The 20922-nt window shown below is 37.9% G+C and overlaps 1 protein-coding gene across 1 annotated transcript in view; it reads left to right on the plus strand.

Annotated features, from left to right (window-relative positions):
• Window positions 1-18498, plus strand: part of LOC114642571 (serine/threonine-protein kinase MRCK alpha-like) — a 141338-nt gene extending 122840 nt beyond the window's left edge. The window contains exons 19-34 of the mRNA XM_051927174.1: window positions 201-253; window positions 1678-1770; window positions 2258-2338; window positions 2504-2609; window positions 2690-2823; window positions 3169-3308; window positions 6967-7048; window positions 8961-9177; window positions 9294-9356; window positions 9452-10069; window positions 10303-10400; window positions 11505-11589; window positions 13442-13562; window positions 13872-14089; window positions 14255-14340; window positions 16119-18498. Coding sequence (XP_051783134.1) covers window positions 201-253; window positions 1678-1770; window positions 2258-2338; window positions 2504-2609; window positions 2690-2823; window positions 3169-3308; window positions 6967-7048; window positions 8961-9177; window positions 9294-9356; window positions 9452-10069; window positions 10303-10400; window positions 11505-11589; window positions 13442-13562; window positions 13872-14089; window positions 14255-14340; window positions 16119-16193 — 2270 coding nt within the window. The 3' untranslated portion in view covers window positions 16194-18498. The remainder of the gene's footprint in view (window positions 1-200; window positions 254-1677; window positions 1771-2257; window positions 2339-2503; window positions 2610-2689; window positions 2824-3168; window positions 3309-6966; window positions 7049-8960; window positions 9178-9293; window positions 9357-9451; window positions 10070-10302; window positions 10401-11504; window positions 11590-13441; window positions 13563-13871; window positions 14090-14254; window positions 14341-16118) is intronic.
• The last annotated feature ends 2424 nt before the right edge of the window (window positions 18499-20922 follow it).

A 20922-nucleotide genomic window follows, 5' to 3' on the forward strand; every position in this document is an offset into this window, starting at 1 on the left:
TTAAAGGCTAAATTAATAAATTTACTACCTGTTGAAGGATAATTTAATTACTTTTCGCCAAAAAATGAATGTGGATACCACACTTTGCTCTGTGGTTTCTTCTGTTGTTTAAGTTATTGAGAAAGTGGCAAGTTTGGTAAATTTTTATTGTTTTTAAATAAGAACAATGTTTAAAAAAAAATACTATTTTCTTTTTGAAGGCACAGGACCACGGCAGTCTATTATAACATTAATGCCTTTGTCTCCTATTGAGGTGAGTGATAAAGTCCTGACGCCTTTATTTGTTAAAAGTTTTGTTAAACTAACATATTAAAAGAAGTCTTTGAAGTAGGAGACAATTGTACATTTTATTGCATTCTAACCATTAAAGTAGATGACTAAATTTGATTATTCTGATGATTTCTAGTGTTATTTTGGTTCAGTGTCTTCTGGCAAGGGTCAAATTGGCAACAGCCTGGATTTGTAAGGCTGTAACCCTGGCATCATTCTCCAAAGGAGAATTGAAGATGTGAACATAATATGCTTATGAATGGCATGTTAGGCATAGTTCTTTTAAATCCCCATTTTTTTCTGCTGTACTGAATTCTATGATATACAGTGTGTGTGTGTGTGTATATATATATATATATATATATATATATATATATATATATATATATATATATATATATATATATATATATAATTGCATATTTTATATTCATAATATATTTTTATGTTCCAAATGTCTTTAATAGAATTCTTCTTCTGTGGGATATATGGGGAGCTCACAAGTTGTCCCCAACCCAAAAATAAAAAAAAATCAAAGATGCTAAAACAACCAGAAATAAGACTCTGTCATAACAGGAATGATATAATCCAATTCAGAGAGAGTGAAACACAAAATAATTCAAAACAGCAAAACTGGAGTCAGGGTGCCTCTTTGGACCTATATGGGCCCAAAGACCCTGCCTGGTTTTAAAAACACTCATTTCCTATAAAACACTGTCTGGTCTTGCCACTCTTCCTGTAGCCTACTGCTTGGCTGCCGACTCCAAGCTTACTATACTGGTGGTGAGAGGGTTTTTTAATCCCTGGCCCTTGTTCACACCTAATAAACCCTTCTAGAGTCCCAAACGTAATGATGAAGCCCAGGGGTTGATAGAGTTCCACCTGTAGATGCAGAGTTTTTAAATTGAAAAACAATCAATGAGTATTGTAACATGCTTTATTCTGCAATACAGATCATATCTAGATTTGTAAAAGTTAATGGGAACGTAATCCATCCATCCATCCATTATCCAACCCGCTGAATCCGAACACAGGGTCACGGGGGTCTGCTGGAGCCAATCCCAGCCAACACAAGGCACAAGGCAGGAACCAATCCCGGGCACGGGGAGAACATGCAAACTCCACGCAGGGAGGACCCGGGAAGCGAACCCAGGTCTCCTAACTGCAAGGCAGCAGCGCTAACACTGCGCCACCGTGCCGCCCATGGGAACGTAATCAATATATAAAAAAGTGAAAACATAGTAAGTACAGTTCATTTAGCAAATTATTGCGTTCACAATAAAGTAAAGATGAAGGACTCCTTTTTTTTAATGATCAAGCAAACCTTCACTGTGATCAGTTTACAAAATAAAGGGAAGTAAATATCACAACATCAGCCTGATCCTTTTGCTGCATCCCACCCAACAGAACAACTCAATTGCATTCTCTGGATTTCCTGAGGTGATTCCTGAGGCTCAAAAAGAAGAAGAGGTGGAAAAGGAAGTTGCAGACATAAATGATGTGAGTATGGCTCCATGAGAAGGCACTATATGTGGATTCATAAGTGATTTCAATAGCTTAATTAAAGAAAGTTTTTTTTTAAGTAAGCATGTTAAAATGCAGATTTCACAGTAGCTCATCCCATGCAGTATGAGTGAGGTCATTAACAGTATATAAGCTACAAGAAACTGGCACAGTATATTTGACATTTCCTTATGGGAAATCTAGACAGTCCTGTAACATGTGAATTGCTAACAGACATGAAGCACTATCTACATCAGTTTTTTTAAATAAATGAGGTGATCGTCTTTTCTGCTGTTCCAATTATTTTTTGGCCACCACACACAAATTGTGAAAGTTTATTTAAACCTGTGTTCTATGTCTGCTGGAACTCCAGTTAACTGGTTGTAATACAGAATATCATTTTTTTCCTCTTTCTTTTTATACTGTGTCATGTTAAGGTTCAGTCACACAGTTGTTCTAGCATTATTACATTTTTCTTTCCTAGGGAAGCTCAAAATCCCTCATTCAAAAGGTAACAACCAAGCCAAACTCTGCCAAGGCTCCAACATCTTCATCAGTTACCAAGGTGATTAATTAATTATCGTAAATTACCTCAGTTTGTTTTTTGAGAGGTAATACTATTCAGAGCTGTCCCTCTTCAGTTAATTTTTACAATTTCATCTTTCACTTTATTAATCTGTTTCGTTTTTTCTCTTAATAACATGTTTCTCCAAATATCTTCCATGTGTAGCCTCCACCTCATCAGTTCAAGATAAAAACATTTACATCTGTTACAAAATGTCAGCGCTGTACCTCTTTGATGTTGGGCCTTGTTCGACAAGGTGTACAATGTGAAGGTAATTTCTGTCTTGACACTTTTTCAATATCATGTTTTTTTATGAGTTTGTCTCGATAAAGTTCTATGCATTTTTTTCAGTGTGCAGCTATGCCTGTCATTTGACCTGTGCTGCTGCAGCCACTATCTGCCCCACGCCACCACATCAGATGAACTCTTCACTGGGAGTAGACCCTGTTCGTGGAAAGGGCACAGCATATGAGGGATATTTAAGTGTAAGTGAAGAGTGGAATTAATATCACATCAATTTTGATATAATATAAACTTTGGTAGCTGTTTCCCTCCTTAGTTCTAGACTTCAAAACTGTGTCCTACGCTATTCCAAAAGATTGTAAAAAGTTAGTTTGACAGCATTATCTGTTAAAACCTATGTGGGTTATTAAAAAATACCTTCATGTACTGTAACTATGTAACTGGGGAATTTTTACTTTTTTATTATAAACTATGGTATGTACTTAGTTTTATTGATTTATGTTGGACTGACCAGTTACATTTTCATATTTTTGTTTTGTTTTGTGCATTGCACTGTAAATGTATATAATTTGTTTCCCCTCACACAGGTACCGAAGCCTGCAGGTGTGAAAAAGGGTTGGCAACGAGCACTTGCTGTAGTCAGTGATTTCAAGCTATTCTTGTTTGATATTGCTGAGGGCCGAACCTCCCAAACTGGAAGCCCAGTGTCCCAGGTTATTGACTTAAGGTGGGTTGAGTAGTTGTAGTTAATTGTGTAATGTGTCTTACTAAATAATTACTAATATATTATTTTGTCGTATTATTAATATTTTAAACCCTGATGTGAATTTGCGCCAGACACCAGTTCCTTACTGTTGCTTGCATTTATTTAATAGATCTCAATGCTTATATCATGTAATGTTTATAGATGTTTTCTGCTTAGTACAAAATAAAGCAACGTATTGCATGCAAGATGTCAAATATCTTTTTAAATGACTTCGATCCGTCAGATGCAGTGTTGTTGTTATAGAGTTGCAATTATTGTTGTAAAAAAGTAACAGTTGGTTTTCTTGAAGTAATTAGACTATCCTGTATTGTATATTGTGCTAAAACTATGTATGAATCTAGTCCAAATTTGTCTGAATTTAATGCAAAAAGACCCCTTATATAAATATTTAAGAAGTAATTAAGAATAAAAACAAAGATCTTTACACCTCTTTGTATAGCAAAGCTATGTACCACTGTCTGCTTTAAAAGTGATCATAAGTTAAAGGACCATGGAAGTTCAAGTGATTTAAATACTGCTGGATGAAGAAATAAACTATCTTGTGGTGTGGGATATCACTTCAGGATATAGTTGTTTAACTCTTTTAAGGCTCTTTTTTTATTTGTTTTCTCCCACCATTGATATACACTCAAATTGTAGAAATCATACGAGTACAACTAAGTAATGTATGAGCATTCTATACATTCTTTCTCTCTACCTCAATCTTGGTGCACCTCTCTCTTCACACTCCCCATTGTCCTCCCTTCACTCCACAATCTAAAACTGCACTGGTCTGGTTTTTCGCTTACATACCAACTCTTTGTCTTAACGTAATTTATCTTCCTCTTACTCTGTGACACTTCACACATCTACCTTCCATCCATTATCCAACCCGCATATCTACCTGATCATTTTCAACTTTTCTGAATCAGGAACCTGTGATTTTAAGTTTACAAAGACATTGTCCCATCTCTTTGAAGCATAAAGGAATTTATTAGAAATTATCACAGTATGAATAAATGATAATAGTCCAAGTAAATGTGGTATATCTTTGTTTTTGTTGATTACTCTGTAGAAAGCACCTTGAGTTGCATGTAATTGTATGATAAGGTGCTATATAAATAAAGTTGTTGTTATTCTTACTAACTCTGCAGTCTGCCTCCCTTTCTTGGGATTGGACAACGTCTAAGCTGCAGTGTCATGTTTCCATGTGTGCCAGCAGACTGGCTTTTTCTTAGCTCCCTGCTCCTACACAGACATAAAATATTACATCTGGATGCTACTTCCATCAATATATGAAAAAGCAATGGACCCAGAATGGATCCCTGGTGCAAGCCCACATTCACCTCAAAACCTTTACGATTTGTATCTGCTGTCCTGACCACCATTCCCAGTTTCTCATACATTGACATCCCTGCAGACGGTAATCATTCTTTGACACCTAACTTTCTCAGTGACCACTTCACCACCTCTTGTACCATTGTGACAGATGCCATCTCCAGATCTAAAAACACATAATGCAGCATTTGCTTGGCAACAAAGATTCGGTCTGTTGTTTTCTTTCTAGGAATGAAGCCAAAGTGCATTTTGCTAAGTTTTATTTGCTCCCTGATTCTTTTCTCCAGTACCCTCTCCATCACTTTGATTTATGTTGTCCAAAAGTTTGATTGCTCAATATAACCCACACTCCAGTAGATCATCCTTTCCGTTATATACTGGAATGAGGACACTACCTATCTTCAGAAATCCAACCTTTATACATAGTCAGGTTGCACATGTTTGTCAAACGTTCAACTCCAGGAACTCAGGTTGTCTTAAACATTTCAAACACACCTCCAGTTGAGCTTCCTTACCTATCTTCTTCTTTTTCAACACTTTCGTAACGTCTTCTTTTGAAAACATTTCCAGCTCATTGTTTTCTTCCAATGAATATCTTCTCCCGTTCATTCCTTTCATTCAGCAATTTCTCCATTTACTTGTTTCCAGGTCAAATAAATTCCATTTATGGTGATATTTCCTTCAGCATTTGTCATGTTATTCATATCTATACATCCTGTCATTAGTTTTGCCATCTGCTTCTGCACACATTTATCTTCCCTTCCTCATTCTGCAGCTTACATGCAGACTCATCTCTTTGTCATTTGTTCTCTAACAACTACTTTTCTGGCATTACATTTTGCTTCCACATTGATTGCTTTGTCACCTGCTGCAATTGTTTTTTGCCACTCCTTAAATCATCTCTTTTCCTCATTTGCCATCTCTAACACAGCATTCCAACATTTTGTTTTCATATATCTTGGCCTAGTCTAATCACAAATGTTTTCTATTTTCAAATAGACAATCTTCATTGTTTCCCACTTGCTGTTCACATGTGATTAGTGTGAAACCTCATTTTCTCTTGGTACCATAATTTCATCAGATTTATTTCTCATGCTCCTCTTTCAACTTTCTGACCTTTCCTACTTTTTTTTCAAGCCTTTGACTAAAGGATCTTATAAAGCCAAGAGAAACTGTGATATACAATGCTCAACAGGAATCACTTTCACGGTTCTTTACCATGTTCCGACCAACTTTCCTCACCAACAGTCTTTTGTGCTGTTTTCATCACCAGATTTATAAGTCATCAATTTGTTTTCCTTCTACTTACACATGGCATTACACACAACCATTTCTGTCTCATCACCAAACTGCAAAATGCTGTCACCCTCAAAGCTTCTGTTACTGAAGCTAAATTTCCCATGGATTCTGTCATTATAATCAGCACTGGCTCCAGCATGAACACTGAAGTTGCCACCAAATACAACCACCTTCCTCAGAGGCACCAAAGACATCACTTTCATCAATTTGTCCCAAAACTCATCTTTCTCCTCATCACTTCTGCCTACCTGCTTGACATATGCTGAGCTTGTATTCATCACTTATTTACCAACAATCCTTGTAACAAAAACAACACACTTGGACAACATCTTCGCCACCACCGTTACGTTGTCTGCCCATTTTTCTGCCCATTTTTCTGCCACAAGTACACCACCCCCAGCACTGCCATTACTACTCCCCTACCAGGAAAAACTTGCACCTTCCACTATTTACACTAAGCATTCTTATACTTTTACCTTTCCGTCTCATCAGATATACACAGCACATACCTACTCTTGCTTCTGTTTAGCAATTCCACCACTTTTCCTAATTTTACCTTCATAGTCTCAGTATTAGATGTCACACTCATTATACTCTTTCCTTTACACCTCTTACTTACTGCCTCTCTTTCATCTCCCTTGCCATCAGCCTTCCTCACCACAGCATATCACCTTGTTTATAACCCCTGGTCACAGGGCTAACACCATAAATAACAACTGCTAGAAAACTGTAATAGCATACCGTGCTTTAGTACACAGGAGCTAATCTTTGCCCACATACAAAACCTACGCTGTAGAATACCCCTTTCAGCTTTCAGACTTGAAATGTTTCCATCACCTCATATATATTCTCGGGGTGCTGTTCAATGATCAGTCACACTCCTTGGAATAGTTAAACAAGGATTGGTTGTGCTCGTACAAAGATTAATGCATGATAATATCTTTCACTTTTTTCAAACGCTTCTTCAATTTAATTCTGTTTTGATTTTTCATTCTATTGCTAGGGATCCTCAGTTTTCTGTCAGCTCTGTCTTTGCGTCTGATGTCATCCATGCTAATAAAAAAGACATCCCTTGTATACTCAGAGTAAGTAGAGCATATTTCACTGTAACTATTTATTTTGTCAAAAATCATTTCATCATAGTGTGTAATGTAAAAACTGTTTTAGTGTATCTGTTTTGTAGAATAATTTAAACTAGTTTAGCATGATTACTTCATTTCATAGTAAACTGTACATCTGTTGAACCTACTCACATATTTTAATAAGTTTAAAAATGAAAAGCTTTGCCCATTTTTGCAATCAAAAGAAAAACAACTTCTTTGCATTTGATTAATGTATTTCCTACCAAATAATTCCTCCCCAGAAACGATACAAAAAATATCATACTAATAATAAAAAAGCCTTCCCTGTGCTTGGGTGTCCATGGCTTTTTATACCTTATAGGTGTCCTTGTAGTTGAACTGAGTGCTGTGTTAAGATTGGCATCTGTCTGTGTCGGCAGCCAGAAAAAAATCCACCTTGATTAAAGGACAAGTGACTGCGTGTGTGTGTATAGATAGATAGATAGATAGATACTTTATTAATCCCAAGGGGAAATTCACATACTCCAGCAGCAACATACTGATAAAAACAATATTAATTAAAGAGTGACAAAAATGCAGTGCAAGTTAAAAAATGCAAGGATGGAGAGTGCAAGGCATGTATAACAGTCAATAATATTGTATAATGTTACCATTTACCCAGACCCCCACTCCCCCGGTGAAATTGAAGAGTTGCATAGTGTGGGGGAGGAATGACCTCCTCAGTCTGTCAGTGGAGCAGGACATTGACAGCAGTCTGTCGCTGAAGCTGCTCCTCTGTCTGGAGATGACACTGTTCAGTGAATGCAGTGGATTCTCCATGATTGACAGGAACCTGCTCAGCGCCCGTTGCTCTGCCACAGATGTCAAACTGTCCAGCTCCGTGCCTACAATAGAGCCTGCCTTCCTCACCAGTTTGTCCAGACGTGAGGGTTACCCTCTTCTTTATGCTGCCTCCCCAGCACACCACCACGTAGAAGAGGGTGCTCGCCACAACCGTCTGATAGAACATCTGCAGCATCTTATTGCAGATGTTGAAAGACGCCAGCCTTCTAAGGAAGTACAGTTGGCTCTGTCCTCTCTTGCATAGAGCATCAGTATTGGCAGTCCAGTTTATCGTCCAGCTGCACTCCCAGGTATTTATAGGTCTGTATCCTCTGCACACAGTCACCTCTGATAATCATGGGGTCCGTGAGGGGCCTGGGCCTCGTAAAATCCACCACCAGCTCTTTGGTTATATCTCTGTTACATGCCATTTGGTATGGGGTAAGTAAAAGCAGTGTTAATGTTTGTGATGCACAATCTGTTGGAATGAAAAATATAATGCATTTTTTTACTACATGCATTACAAAATACATTCCAATATATGATGCACTTGCAACGTTAATGCTGAATACACTGAGGTGTACATTGAGTACCTAGATTTCAATGCATCTAAGATGGGTTACACAGCTAGTACTCAATAGTTTTGTAAAAATCTATCCTGCTTTTATTAATACTCAACACAAAAGGTATTATTCTGCTGTAGAATAGGCTACTTCTTGAAGAAAATGCCCATAATCATACAACACAATTGTTAGGCAGGATTTCTTGCCACTGTTAATTAAATGATGGATATTGGAAAGTGTCTACTTGTATAATGAGAAACAGTCTTTAAACAAATGTGGAGAATTAATTTTACTAATATAAGTGAACCTACTGTACATGAAGAGTATCTTGGTTAAACAAGCTAGTAAGCTGTATTTAAATTCAAGTCTGAATTCAGAAACATGGAATCCTAGTCCAGCAAACACTTCAGAAAGGTGTTAACAGCATTGTATTTAAAAGTCCACATTTTTGTACTACTTTTAGTCTTAGTATCGAACACTGTTTTTGGGATTTTTTTCTTAAACCTTGTTTGCATTTTTGGTTTCCCCAGGTCACTTACTCCCAACTAACACTACCCAAAACACAGCACTCCTTGCTCCTTTTGGCAGATAATGAGAGCGAAAAAGGCCGTTGGGAGAAGGTTCTTAATGAACTGCACCTTCTGCTTAAAAAGCATAAGCTTCCAGACACATCTGTCTTCCTGCCAAAGGAAGCCTTTGACTCTGCTCTTCCACTTATTCGTACTGCTCAATCAGCTGCCATTGTTGGTAAGTGAAATTTACAGGTTACAGATTCCTGTGTGTTGTATAGAAAAATGTGTAGGTTAAATCCACAATACCTTAACATATAGTATTGTATCTAATGAAGTATATTATTTTATTAGATCAGCAGCGTATTGCTTTAGGAACAGAAGAAGGTCTCTACTTGATACATGTCACAAAGAATGGTAAAAAAAAAAAGTCCTTTCGATTACCCTTTCCCACTATAATTTTTTCCACTGTGTAATGTTCACGTTCAAATTCTCTCTCTTTTTTAATCCAGAGATCTTGCAGATGGGTGACTGCAAGAAAGTAACACAGATCAATGTCCTACCCGAAAGCCAGCTATTGGTTGTACTTTCTGGTCGCAGCCATTCTGTACGCCTTTATTCTTGGGAAGACCTTCAGAACCCTGAATCTTGTGGAACCAAGATCCAAGAAGCTCGTAATGTTCAGGCTATGACCACAGGCACACTTTTGCAGGGTACTGTATCTTGTCTCTGCTTTGGTGTAAAGCGTCAGGTATACTGCTACTCCCTAAATATTGGAAAAGTGCGCTACAAAAAATTGAGAGAGGTTCAAGCTCCAGGAAATGTGCAATGGCTTGGGCTCTTTGAGGATCGTCTGTGCATTGGATACCCAGGAGGATTCACACTATACCCTCTCACAAGTGAATCTGGAGCTGGAGGAGGAGGAGGCAGTACCACAAATCTTGTTAATACTGATGACCCAACATTTTCCTTCCTGACCCAGCCTCCTCTGGCAGATGCCTTGTGCGCAGTAAAGATGAGGTCTGGAGAATTTCTTTTGTGCTTTAATTTGGCTGGTGTATATGTGGACAGTCAGGGTTGCCGCTCTCGCAAGAAGGAGCTAATATGGTTGGCACCACCTATTACTTGCTGTGAGTAGTATGATTCTTTTTCTTATATTTGAATATAAAGTAGGCAGTCTTCTGGGCATCTTCAAAAGAGGAAATATTTAAACATGATTTCCTAATGTATTTACAATGCATGCTGTCTCAACAAACATTCTCCCTAGAAGGCTTAACTTTTGATTTGTCCTTTAAACCTGATCCACATAATCTTAGCAGATCTCCTATATTCAGTTATTTTTGTTTTTATTTCTCTTTTCTAGGTTACACTGCCCCCTTCCTTTTAGTATTTACTGAGAATGCAGTGGATATCTTTGACGTGAACAGAGTGGAGTGGATTCAAACAATATCCCTTAAAAAGGTAGGCATAGTCCTCTAAACTGAGTCAGGTTTTCCTTTAGCAAAGCAGTATTTCTTTCTTTAAATATGTGAAGAGTCTTATTTTCAGAGTTATTAAATGACAATGTGGAATTCTTGTCTTGTACAGTCCTCATCCATTGAGGGAGAACGGGTTACATATAAAGTTACCTAGTCCTATAAACCTAACCTGAGTCATTGATAGGGTTTATTCAGCTACTTTTTTTTTTTTTTAACTCCTTAGCTGTTAAATTACATTTTCATAAACATGCCTCAAAAGAGTAAAAGAAAAATATCAACATAGAGCTTAATTTCCTCCCTTGTATTTGGACAATTTTTGTGATTCCAGTGGTACCATTTTTGAGCCAAGCCATAGATTTCTCCTAAAGAAGAGAAGAAACGTGGTGTTCCTGTTTCTTAGTCTGTCATATGTCCTGTTATTTTATATCTTAGTAAAGTAGGACGCATTACAAAACTAACTCAAAATATACTTTTTTTTGTGTTTAAATATATAAAATAATAACATTCACATACTTTCTTAATATAATTCAGTCTCCTCAAGCAGCATCAGGTGCAATGCAGGTGTCATCCATTGTAGTGGCCCAGTCATACACCCAGAGCTCACTGGAACTTCATGCAGAAACATATTTCGGGATGTAAGAGAAAAACTCGGAGACATGTAGAGCAGGCAAACTCCACATGGACAACGTCAGGGCATTTGATTCAAGTCCAAGAGATTTTTTTCTGTCAGACAGCAGTACTAACCACTCCACTGGCATGTTTAAACATACTCTGTATACCAGGGAATTCATATATGTAAAACTAGATTTATGTGGCTAGTGTTTCTCAACTGTATTTTATTTTGTTCAAACTCTTGCTTTTTTGACATTTACTGCACAATGGGCAATTCAGCATCTTTAACAAAAAGACAGCCTGGTATGCTTTTGCTTTACAGTTCAAGTAATTCTAACGTTCACACAGACACATTTAACATGTTAGATTAAGTGTGTGTGTAATTGAAATGTATTCATTATTACGTAGTTTGGCAACTGTTCATTTGTTTTTCACTAAGAAGAGTTGATTAAGTAATTCCTCATTTTATTTCCAGGTACGCTCCCTGAATACTGATGGTAGTCTAAGCTTATTTGGCACAGAGACCATGAGACTAATCTACCTTAGAAGCAAGCAAGCCGGTATGTTTTCTAGATGGTTGCAAATGACATTGTATTCTTTTAGTAACAAGAAAAAGGTGCAACCGTAAAAGTTGCTTGATGTACATTTACATTTATTTGCTTAACAGATGGTTTAGACTTACAAAATACAACAGCATAATCAAGTAAACAGCAGACTGTTTGTAAACAAGTGTTACAGGATAAGGGTACAAAATTGATGATCACAAGTAAAGAGCTCTGAGCAAAGTATATGCTGGTTACCCTTCCTAGGTTACAAAAACCTAACAGCTAATATCAGATAGACAGAAATTCACCAAGCAAGAGAGAATTGAAATGCTTCCTAAACACATTGAAGGAGTCAGCATTTTGAATTGAGGTGGGCAACACGTCCCACCAACCAGGAGCTATACAGGAAAAGAGTCTGGATTGAGATTTGATGCCATGCAGAGGTGGCATTACTAGACACAATGCATTAGCAGATCTGAGTGGTCAAAAAGGAGCAGAGAACATCAGGAGTGTCACCACATACATAGGTGCTGACCAATGTTCCCTCTAAGGAGTAGCATATAGTAAGCAAAAAACATTGTTTATGAGCGACATTTTGTTTAAGCCAAAAATTTATGAGCACCAACTCCGACGGTCGGAGTGAGCGATCGTGCGATAAGTACGAGCGACGCCGTCGGAATGAGCGATCGTGTGGGAAGTATGAGCGACGCTCTGAATTCGTGTGAGCGATTGCTCACGCGCTCAGCTTAGAGGGAACATTGGTGCTGACCTGTTGACTACTCTGTAGGCAAGCATTAAGGATTTGAACTTGATACATATAACTACAGGGAGCCAATGTATTGATCTGAAAAAAGGAGTGACATGTGACCGGTTCAACACCAGACATGCTACTGCATTTTGAATCCTCTGCAGTGGCGTGGTGACACATACCAGTACTCCTGCCAGCAGAGCCATTAAGAGTACTTGATCCACACAAAGGACTTATACTCTGTGTTGTGGCTTGCAAAACTCAAAAAGGGTGGTAGGCCTCAATGAAGCCAGTGCTCGCTCAAGACAGAAAGGCACAAGCTAGGCCTGCACTATCATAAGTAAGCCAAATACTTTGAAAAGGGAGAGTGGAACCATATAAGCCCTGGTCTAAATAACAAAAACATGTTTCTTATTATAATTAAAGAGTTTATTAGCAAAGGAATTTGCAAAACAAAGCAAGTGCAAAAAATAAATCTAGAAAAACATTGCCTAAAACAGTGTAAAAGCAAACAAAAGTCCATAAACCAGAAATCAAAAACTAGTACCATTAGCAATGTTCATAAATCAGTGAATTAAAAAATAAGAACTTACCCATCTTTGGATTACTTGTGTTTAGTTTTTGTATCAAATAACACCAGTGGAAAACAAATGCTTCAGCAATGGTGTTGAGATTTCTCAGTTCTTAAACAAAATTAAAGGTGGTCCTTCTGCTACAGCATCAGGGGTCCAATATACAACAAACATGGGACATAACCCAATGAACAAATTAAATTGAAATTCTTAATACAAAATCATTTATACGCCAGAAAATACTGAGTAAGAATTATAATGTACAAAAAAAAAGAATACCTACGTAATGAAGTGGAACACAACACAACATCTTGTCAAAAGCTACAACATAATTGAATTCAAAGAAAATGGACACGAGGATGAAACCTTGACCAGGCCACAATTTTCTGTTTTATTGTTTTTAAACCAAGTTTCTGATCTGGTTATTTATTCTTGGTTGGAGAGTGACATAGCAAGTTTCATATGCATGTCACCAGAATATGAAAGTTTAATGAAATTTGGGTTCGGAGTACTATGACTAAGTCAAGGCTTTTCCTCACAACATTAGAAAAGGACCACTTTGATGTCCCAGAGACGGAGGAGAACAGCAGGCGCCAAATGCTGAGAACTAAAAGCAAGAGAAGATTCTCTTTTCGAATATCTGACGAGGAGAGACTACAGCAACGCAGGTAAATGGGTTACTGTGGAGATGTCACTTTGTGAGCAACAAAGATCATACAGTTAGAGGTCCATCTGTATAATGAAAGACGTTTTTCAAACTTACTGCCATATTTAGCTACTTTCATGTTGAAGAAATTTGAATGCAGTCACAGCGATGAAGTGAAATAGACATATCTTAGATAAATTGCCTACTGAAAAGCAGACATGTTTACTGCTGCTCATGCAGCAAGAACTCATTTTATGCATTGTGCACATCTTTCATCAGCATGTCTCAAATCCAATGATCCCACTTTTTTTCTTTTTTTTTTTTTAAATAGGAACATGCTGAGGGACCCAAACATGCGCTCTAAACTGATTTCCAAACCCACAAACTTCAGTCACTTGGTGCATGTTGGTCCAGGCGAGAAAATGCAAAATCTTAGGGATCTTCCAAACCAGGACTCAACACTGGCACCAATGAACCGTCCACGTAGTGCCACAGAATCTGGCCGCCCTCTTTCTGCTGGTAGTGACCAAGCCTTGAGGGAAATGTATGGTAAGACAAGCTTTAAATATCATATTTTTAAAAGTTGTTTATAGTGTGTTGAAGTCAAAATAGTACCACATTGGGACATAATAGATATTTAAACTTCATGACTAGCTCAAGAAGATGTTAATAGACTTGTGTATGTTTGTAACTTGTAGATATTTGTATTCACAGCCAAGCGCCAGTCCCGTGGGTCCTTCACAGATGACATTCTCCTGACTCCGCAGTGCCTGTTTGCTGAAGGAGACATGCTGTCTGAGGTCAGTAAACGTTTATGTAAAGTTACACATAAGGGGTGGGCACTGGCTAGTAGCAGGGGACATAGGTTTTGTTTTTCTTTTTTTTTTTAATTACTGCATGACTATAGTCTTGTATATAAACGTCTACGCGTGGAAGTGTGTGTCTGTCTGGCCTGAAAGTGAGAGGTGGAGTTGGGGTAAGGGCTCTGCCGCCGAGGAAACAGAAACTCGCTTAACGAAATACACAAGCGAGGCAAGCACGTTGGCAAAATGAATCCTCCTAGGAGAGAGATGCCCAGAGTAGTTCTTTTCAATCACCTGACATCTCTACATTAGTTTTTTTTTCTGATGATTTCAATAGTTTCTAGGACCACCCTGGGATTTTTACAGCACAGGTTTACACAGCTAGTCTAATATAAAAATCTGAGCAATATCGTAATTTATTTTGAATGCATAAATACTGTATTTGGCATTATAAATTATCTCGCATATGTGGAGCACATGAAAACGAAAATAAGATTTTGTTCCAAGATGCAAATAAGGGATATTAGGAAATATGTGAGTATTCAGAGAGGTCTGGTGAGGGGAGCTTTCATTTGAGATTTTGCAGTATACACACATTTTTCACATTATTTAGCTGTAAACAGCATACCTTTAGGAAAAAAATATATCTATGCCAATATTTTTCTGCTACATGAAAAATATTAGAAACAATCATAACTTTAAATTGATAGTTACATTTATAAAGCGCTTTTCTAGCTACTCAGTGCACTTTACCTGGGTGTAGGGAGTCGCTTCAACCCCCATCATACCACCTGTGCTTCAGAACACGTACTCCACCTGACGCTGGGCTTGTTTGTGCCCGGTCAGTTTTTGGATGGGGAGACCATATAGGAGGCTGTTGGTGAGGTGAGCAGGGAACGTTTACCCTGTGGTCAGTGTGTGGATCCCAATGTCTCAGCTTATTGTTGCAGACATTGTACTGCAATAATGGTGGTGTCCTTCAGATGAGATGTAAAACTGAGGTCCTGACACTCTGTAGGCATATTTTAAAAAGAGTAGGGTCTATCCCAATGTCCAGGCTAAATTGCCCATGACACCTTTGTCCATTCTGGCCTCCAATAATCCCATCCCTTATTGGGTTATCTTTTGTACTCCTTCACCACCTAATGTGTGGTGAGCATAATGGATTAAAATAGCTGCCATCACACCATCCAGGTTGTTGCTGTACATTGGTGGTGGCTGAAGTGGTTCTACCTTGTCTATATAAAACGCTTGCAGTGTCTTGACCAAGTGTTATGTAAATGCAGTGTGGTCTTCTTTTTGTGGGCATTTCCATAGCACCTAACTATGAAAGGGCTCATGCTGCAAAATAATGTGTTATTGGTGTGAAAGAGATGTTAGCCTGGGCCATTCCAAAGCTGTTGTAAGGTCTCCTGATTGCCTCACCCTTTGCGGATGTTATAAAAGTGAAGTGGCAATTATTGAGCAACATTTTTTATTGCACCATGAAGCTGCTGCCTGGGTTTATGTAGAAACTTTATAAAAGTGAATAATACTGAGGAAAGGTTGTTTGTTCTTCCTCATTAACTACCATGGATAAAAAAAAAACTGTGTTTGGGTTCCTAAGAATGGGATTAAAGTCCGGCATTTTATTAAGCCAGTGCATTTGATGGTGTAGTTATAGTAGCCATTTTTATTTTTAGTGCATACTTTGGGTTTGAAAATGCTTATTATGAAAACAATGACCATCTGTGATGTTGACCCACCTGCTTGCTTGTTTCCATGCCCTCGTCTAGATTTCAGGCCACACTCAACATCTCCGAGCATCCCGCAGCTCCAGTGAAAGGGCAGACTCTCCAGTCCCAAAATAGAAGCTCTGCCAGAACTCCCGTGTGCCAAAATCTTCTCTGCATCGCCATCACTGCCATTTTTGCAAGATCGGCTGACTGGATTGCTTTTCTGAAGCTGGCAAGAGAAGAGGAAGACAAAACTCATGGAGATTTTGGGCTCTTACTTTTTTTAATTGTTTTTGAGAGTTGATTTCTACATTTGTAGCTTTGAGCTCTTTGAACTTAACATGGAAAAAGTCTGTAACAGTGCTTTTAAGTGCCTGGTCAACATCACATTACAGAATGAGTCATTTCTGGTGTCCTCGTCAACAGGTCAGCACAGATGGCACACTATTTTTTTACATTTACTCCTCATCTGACTATGAGATTACCAAGCTCATTTCCGCAGTGTCGAATAAGTTTTTTACATTTGCGGATTCTACTTGACCAGTCTCCAGTTACTAAAGAAGGTCAATATCCCTTTTGTTAAATAATAATAAGTGCAATTATGTGAATATTTTCCTAAAGCATAAAACTTTTAAAATAATTTTTATAGTTGTAAAAATGTTAATGAAATGTACTATGCAAAATGTGATATATCATATCATGCAGAATTTCAGGAATTATTTTATTTTAAATGTCCACATTACCTTTATTAGTGAACTACAGTCTTTTTCTTCATTAAGCATTTACAACCGTGAGCCTCAAGTTATTCACACAGATGGATGCAGCCATACTTCTGGGACCACTGAGAGCGTCTGTATGGATACCACTGGCCAAAGTGCTGGCAGTTGCCTCCATGCTGGATATTTAATGGTTTGTGTAGTGACTCAGCCAGTGCTGATGGGACCTTTCTCAGCAGCAAAAATAACTCTGTTACATTTTTGTAACCCGCTAGTAATGGGGGTAAAGAAACCAGGCTACTGCTTACCTTTTTTTTATTATTTCAGAAGACTGATCTAATTATAATTTGCTGGATCCTTTTTTAACGTCTGTTACTTTCAAGAGTACACTATTTGCTGTATAAGAAGTACACCCTACGTTTCTGTTCAATTACGTTGCAAATTGACTCATGTCAGATGGATTTTTTTTTTCCCCCCAAACTTTATCTTGTTGTTTAATGGCAACTAGTTGACACTTTCAAAGTGGACTTCAAGTCAAAATAACAGGGGCCTCAAAGCACAAATGCAATGAGTGTAGCGGTGCCAGTGCTGCAACTTTTATCCCTACAAGTTGTTACCTTTGCCATTCATTTTCTTCCTGGCTTATACAAAGTATATTTCAAGTAAAAGTGAGAAGATTTTGTAGCGATCTTATTCTTAAGTGTGAAGATGTTCACAATGAAGACTTTAGCTGAAGACAGTGGGAAGACTGAAGTGCCAGCACTTGCTTACTGATGTCTCATTTAGTATCTAGACCGCTCCATTTTTTTTTTTTTTTTATTTATCGACTGCATCTTACAGTTTTCTGTATTCACACTGCAGGGTAAACCGAAAACATCTTTGAAGACAAAGGAGTAATTGCTGGTCCTTGTGTCACAACAATTGTTGCTGTTTTACTTTATCTTTTATCTGCTATCTTGACATGAGTTGGCCTTCAACCGCCAGTGTGGTGTCTTTTTTTCCCTATGGTGAAGTGGTGGTGGTGAGTCGCTGTAATGACGGCATCCATCAATCAAGAGCGCCAACTGTTTCTTCACTCAGGAAGATGCTGCATGCCGTTTATTGGAGAACTCTGGAAATGGCTGTCCCTTCTACCTGCTGACTGTTACAAAAGAATCCAGAGGGAATGCTGTGCCATGTCTCAAATATTGAAAATACATACACTCATTCAAATTTATATATTGTAAATAGAACACAAATACTGTTACAAAATGCCAAAGATTTTATTTCTTCACTGGTCTTGTGATATGGCTATGTCCTGGTCTATCTTCTTCATGTAATTTCAATCATATGAAGAGGGTTCATGTTTAGTATCTTTTTAAATGATCTGCCACTTTAGCTCATTCAGCCAGAGGGCTACACAAAGTACTTTGGAGTAGAAGTCAGCGAGTATTACGTCAAACATCTGGATTTGCTAGAACAGAAAGGGCAAAATGAAAAAAAAAAAAAAACACTACTGAACTTCTACTAGTGCAATTTATATAAAATGGTCTATGTTTATTATACTGGGGAATTTATTATATAAATATCTAAATGAGTATTTTTATTTTTTTGACTGACATATTTCATAGTTAATTTTTTTTAAATACGTTTGTTAAAAACTTCCAAATTCCTATCCAGAGAATGTACTACTGTACTTATGTTTTTACATCTTTTAGAATTATAAATGAACCATTACAATGAAATTGTTTTTATTTGTGTTTGTGGGTGGTGATGTTTCTTTGTACGTGTGTACATATAATATGCAGTCTTTACTGCTTTATTCCCAGTTACCACTATATAATGTTCTGCCAGCAGCAACATGTGGATCTGCAAACAGGCAAAACATTAGCCACATCACAAAAGCAAACATTGATACATGCATTTTTCAGGTACTGAAAGTGAAATATAATTGAATAGTAAAATAAGCAAACCTTGGCCGCCCGTGAAATTCTGAACAGAACAGGGGCCTCATGTATAAACGGTGCGTATGCACAGAAATGTTGCGTACAAACGTTTCCACACTCAAATCGCGATGTATAAAACCTAAACTTGGCGTAAAGCCACGCACATTTCCACGATACCTCATACCCTGGTGTACGCAATTTCTCCACTCGGTTTTGCAGACTGGCGGCACCCTGCATCAAACCAGTGCTACTGTTCCTGTGTGGTCACCCTTTCTTTCTTAGATCCACATTCCTGACGCGGCTTTATAAATACACTGAAACTAACTGTATATTGTTTATTAATGTAATGCATCTGATTGTAATTAACCTGCAGCAATATAATGGTCCAGGGAATAGCCATAGTATTCCAAATACCATAACTGCTTTAGCGTTGTAACTCTCACTGCATCTTCTTCTTTCAGCTGCTCCCGTTAAGGTTTGCCACAGCAGATCATCTTTTTCCATATTACTCTCACTGCACCACTCGGAGTATTTATATCACTGTATCTGAGTGGGGAATCACAGCAGCAGCTGATCGGAAAGAGAATTATCGGTATACAGCATGAAGCAGACGCTGCCTCAGCCACGGCCACACGTTTCAGAAACTTCCCTGTACGGACTTCGCGTTTTAGAAAAAGTTTCATCCCAAGAACTTTAAACGCACTCAATCAGTCCATCAAGTGCTCCTTGTAGAACTTTTTGTATTTATAAGTACAATCACCTCACTGGCGTAAGCACAAAAGCGGGATTGTGTGTACACACAGAAAAATCCAGATGCAGGAATCTGTGCCCACGCAAACTTTCACGTTCTTCCACTACATAAATCCCGATCAGCGTGAAAAGTAACGCACGTGCATGCGCCTTCTGTCCCACCCCAACTCCTCCCAGAATTACGCCTCTTTGAATATGTAAATCGATATAAATAGCCTTCTGTGAAAAGACAATGGGAAAAGCATGGGGGAAAATATAAGAATTTCAGCGAATACCAAGTGGAGGCAAAGGAAAAACTTACTATTGGTTGGTTTAAACAGTGGTATAATCAACAAAAGAAAGTTGATCGAGTGACAGAGTTTCAGAGAAACTCGAAAGATCAAGTTCACAAAGTCGCACAGTGCCCGAAATTAAAAAGAAATCGTATATCAAAGTCGCCATGAAAAGGCAAGTCATAGCCCACCGTCTGAGTGTCATATGAAAGCTTATTAGGGTACAGACAAAAAAAAATAGGCACACAGTGGGGAAAAAAGCATGAAATGTCAACTTTAATCTCGAAATTTCCACTTTAATCACGTAGTTTATTTTGCCATTAAAGTAGAACATCATCAACTTCATCTTAATATCGTTTATTTTACTAGTTTCTCAAGTAGCACGTTAAATGCTTTGTTCTGTATTTGATCTTCTATGTGCTCTGTGTGTGTGAATCACTACGTGCTTCCGTTCTTTCTCTTTCTCCGACAGGACACAGAATCCATTACATTCGTGATATTACAGCTCTCTGAGTAATTAAAATACTGAGATGTATACGTGATATCATTTTCATGATGATAGGAATGAAAGCATGTTATTAAACATGGGAACACGGTGGTGCAGTGATTGTTCATGTCTCACGCAAGAGGCTTGCTGCACCATGTGCGACTTTCGATGAAATAATTTATTACAGAAGTACTGTCTCTTTCAAACGTACTTTTCTTTCTCCAAATACCCAATCGCCACACAATCAGCTCTGTAATAGACGTTAAGCCATTTGTAATCTTAGAATGCTGATTCTTCAAAACTTTTAAGGAACATTGAAATATCTACGTAGTACATGTTTAATTATTCTATTCGTCTATCCTTCCAGTGTCGCGTCAGCACCAGCAAGAATACAGCGCAAGGCAGGAGCTATCCGTGAACTAGCTAGCGCTGCGGCACCGTGTCCTCACATGTTTAATTATTAACAATAGATTATTTAAATGAAGTTAAAGTTTTATCTGTATACTATAAGCAACATATTTTGCTGCATTTCATCTTAAAAATGATATTGTCATCATACGCGCTTTATAAAGTAGCGCAGGTTGTGCAATATTATAACTGTAGTGCAAGTTTACAGTGAGGTGATTGTACTTGTAAGTACAAACAGTTCTACAAGGAGCACTTGATGGACTGATTGAGTGCGTTTATAGTTCTTGGGATGAAACTGTTTCTGAA

The sequence above is a fragment of the Erpetoichthys calabaricus genome, chromosome 1 (assembly GCF_900747795.2).
Source record: "Erpetoichthys calabaricus chromosome 1, fErpCal1.3, whole genome shotgun sequence".
NCBI classification, from domain to species: Eukaryota; Metazoa; Chordata; class Cladistia; order Polypteriformes; family Polypteridae; genus Erpetoichthys; species Erpetoichthys calabaricus.